At 51.1% G+C, this 3,382-nt stretch overlaps 1 protein-coding gene across 1 annotated transcript; it reads right to left on the bottom strand.

Moving 5' to 3' along the window:
* Positions 1-493: 493 nt before the first annotated feature.
* LOC126028527 (interferon lambda-3-like) lies at positions 494-1,741 on the bottom strand. The gene is made up of 6 exons (XM_049787490.1): positions 1,732-1,741; positions 1,486-1,661; positions 1,275-1,352; positions 842-985; positions 679-762; positions 494-592 (listed from the first exon to the last, which is right to left on the bottom strand). The coding sequence occupies exons 1-6, from the start codon at positions 1,739-1,741 to the stop codon at positions 494-496; spliced, it is 591 nt and encodes a 196-aa protein (XP_049643447.1).
* Positions 1,742-3,382: the final 1,641 nt, after the last annotated feature.

Below are 3,382 nucleotides of genomic sequence, written 5' to 3'. Positions count from 1 at the left end.
GTTAAGCTATGAAGATGAGGTGACCAAATCCATGATGGAGGTTGGTGGAGAGATAGCATAAAGGTAGGGCATTTGCCTGCACACAGTAGTTCAAAGGACAGTGGTTTGAATTCCAGCAACTTGAATGGTCCCCCAAGCCAGCACGAGTAATTTCTGAGCTTAGAGCCAGGAGAAAACCCTGAACAAGCACAGCCCGGTGTGACCCCAAAATAAAAAAAAAAATCCATGATAGGGGAATAAAGCCACATACATCACAGAACAATTTTACACACTTTATTTGTAAGCTTTTATAAAAGTAGAAAAATAACATTTTAATAACCTTTATTGACATATTAAAATAACACTTAAATAATACTGAAATAATTATTTCTAGTTAGGTTGAGATGCTCTATAAAATAAATAACAATAATAAATAGTCAATAAACAATAATTTAGCAATAAATAGAAGGTCTGAAGGAAATCCGGCAGGCTGAAGGAGGAGGCGGCGCTGAGCTCAGACACACAGTGCTCCACGGGCCACACATCGCAGGTCGTGGGTGAGCAGCCGGAAGAGGTTGAAGGTGACAGAGGCTTCCAGGCAGCTCTGGGACTCCTGGGGAAGGACAGGCAGGGTCAGAGGCATCACCACTGGGGTCCAATTTCCTGCTTCCCACACAGAGGTCCCTCATGCTCACATACCTTGTGTGGTGCCTCCTGGAGCCTCTGAAGCCAGTGTTGGAGGCGACCCCGGGGCTGGAGGGTCCCTGTGGACTGAGGAGGTACCTGGGAACAGGGAAAGGAGAGTGAGACTGGGCAGGACACGGGGAGGGGCAGGAAGGTCCTAAGGGAGCCCCAAACTCACACAGGCCTGGAGATGGGTGTGGATGAGTTTCAGGGTACGCAGGGGCGGGTCCAGCACAGGCCCCAGGGATGGCTCAGTCATGGCCCCCATGACCTGCAGAGTCAGAGACAGCTCGGCTTCCAGGGCTATGGGTCGCTCCCGTACCTGGAGAGACAAGGGAGAGACAAGGGGTGAGGGAGAGAGTTAACAGGGAGAGGACAGAGCTGGGACATGGGACAGAGGGGATACTGGCTGGACCAGAGGGGCCACTGGGCAGCAGGAGTGGCTCAGCCACTTGGCAGGTGAGAGGAGATTTGGGGGAACCATCAGAACAGGCCCTGAGATCTGGGAATGAGAGGAGGTTTCGCCAAGAGTAGGTGGGATGGGCAGGGGAGGACCCTGAGTGGGAGTTAGAAAGGGGGTGACCCAGGCAAGGTGGGGATTCCCAGCTCACCTGTAGCTGCTTCAGGTCTCTCTTCCCTGGGAACAGGCGTCCACTGCAGTTCCAGCCCTTCAGTTGCAGCATCTCCTCCTGCAGAGCAGCTGGTCAGTGCAAGAGGAACAGGGACCCCCCCCCTGGCTTGGGGTGGATTGGGAGGGGGCATTTCCTGCACCCAGAGGTGGGATCCTCAGAAGGGAGGGTGGGGCAGGACAGGGACACTCACCAAGGCGTCCTTGGCTCTCTTGAAGGCCTGAAGCTCCTGAGGGGACAGCGACTGAAACCTGGCCAGTCGACAGTCATTGGGGTACCCGAGTGCCTTGGGGGGCTGGGAGACAGCAGGTGCCCCTGTCGCGGTCATCAGTGAGGTGCCCAGCAGCAGCATCACCAAGGTGCCCATCTCTGAAAGACACAGGGAAGGTCAGTGCGGGTGGGTGTGCAGGGAAGGGCCCTGAAGGATGAAGGGGCTCACCTGTCTTCATTTGGACAACTCTTTCTGCAGCAGGAGGCTTTTGATTCAGTTTTGGGGCCGTTGGTCACTGGTCTGCTGTGGGGCTCAGGGAGGTCTGTGGGTCTCTGAGCCTGAATCAAGTGCAAGTGTCTGGGGCTGAGCTGAAGCTCCCCATCTTTTAACCTGGGCTCCCTGGGCATTCCGTCTTGATGAAGGAAAAGTGAAACCTGCTCTAGGACAGGTGACTGTCCCCACAGATCTTTCCAGACAGGGGAGTCCCCGGCGGAGCCTCAGAAGGAGCAGCTGGAGCGAAAGTGAAACTGATTGTGTAGTGACAGGAGACTGGAAGAACTTAGAACTGGGGGACCTTGGGATGGGGCCCCAGGAAGGCCATGGCACTCCTTTCACTTCAGGGCGTCAGAGGGACACTGGCTTTGTGCTTCAATGTGGAACAGGAAAAATAGGTGCCACTAAGAAGTGTAGCACAAGCTGCTATAAATTCCATTCAGTCATGTGACCTGTAAACTGGGAATCCAGGGAGCATCCAGGGAGGGCGCTGAGTAGCAAGAGATGGACAAGGGCGACCTGCATCCCATTGGTTCCTGAGCCCACCAGGATTGATCTGAATATAGAACCAAGAGTGTACCCTGTGCACTGCCAGGTCTTGGATGGAAGAAAGAAAGAGAGATAAAGACAGAGTAGGTAAATGATAAAGAGAATGATTTATTGATAGAGAGAGAATAAAAGATGAAAAAAGGAGAAAAGAAAGAATAAAGAAAGAAGGAAAGAGAGAAAGGTAGAAAGAGAAAGTAAAAAGAAAGGGAGAGAGAGGAAGGAAGAAAGAAAGGGAGAGAGAGAAAGAGTAAGAAAGAGAGGGAGGGAGTGAGGGAGAAAGAAAGGAAGGAAGAAAGGAAGGGAGATAACAAAAAGGAAAGTAAGAAGGAAAGGGCAAAGACAGATATAGAAAGAGAAAGGGAGAGGGGAAGAATGGTAGTAGAAAGTAAGGCGGTATGACAGAAGGAAAGAAGGAAAAGAGGAATGAGGGAAAGATGGAGATGGGGAAGTCCCACATGAGAATGAAGACCCGCTCCCCCACTGCCCTCATGACCCAGGAGAGAAGAGATTCTTGGAGTGTGGGCACAAAAACCCTCAATGTCCCAGCAGAGGGAGGTCACAGAGAACTGGATTGAGGTTAAGGATTTAGGGCCAGCTCTCACTTGTCCAGGGGGTACTGGTGAACACAGGGATTGCAGTTGGGGCTACAAGCCTACACTCAGGGGAGAAATAAGGAAACAAGCACAGCAGAAATAAAGTGTTAGTGTGGCTCAAACTAAAGAAAGGAGGGGAGCTTGAGGGAAGGGGATTTGTGTCTTTAAATTGTATTACAAAGATAAGAGTCATTAAAACATCATGGTACTGGAATAAAGACAGACCCTCACATCAGTGAAATAGACTTGAGTATTCAGAGAATGTGCCCCAGATATACAATCAATTAATTAATTTTGGGGGGTGGGTTTTGGGCCACATCCGATGATGCTCTGGGGTTATTTCTGCCTATGCACTCAGAAATCGCTCTTAGCTAGGGGGACCATATGGGATGCCAGGGGATTGAACTGTGTAGTCCATCCAGTCTAGCTCAGGCAAGGAGACATCTTAACCCTTGCGCCACTGC

This window comes from Suncus etruscus, chromosome 14 (assembly GCF_024139225.1).
Source record: "Suncus etruscus isolate mSunEtr1 chromosome 14, mSunEtr1.pri.cur, whole genome shotgun sequence".
NCBI classification, from domain to species: domain Eukaryota; kingdom Metazoa; phylum Chordata; class Mammalia; order Eulipotyphla; family Soricidae; genus Suncus; species Suncus etruscus.
The sequence above is the reverse complement of the archived record's forward strand: the minus strand, read 5'-3'. Positions and strand labels throughout refer to the sequence as shown.

Excerpts from the sequence above, each read along its gene's own strand:
- LOC126028527 (XM_049787490.1), bottom strand. Across the intron at positions 1,353-1,485 it reads AGAGAGCCAAGGACGCCTTG|GAGGAGATGCTGCAACTGAA; the intron begins GTGAGTGTCCCT and ends GCTGCTCTGCAG. Across the intron at positions 763-841 it reads ACACCCATCTCCAGGCCTGT|GTACCTCCTCAGTCCACAGG; the intron begins GTGAGTTTGGGG and ends CCCTGTTCCCAG.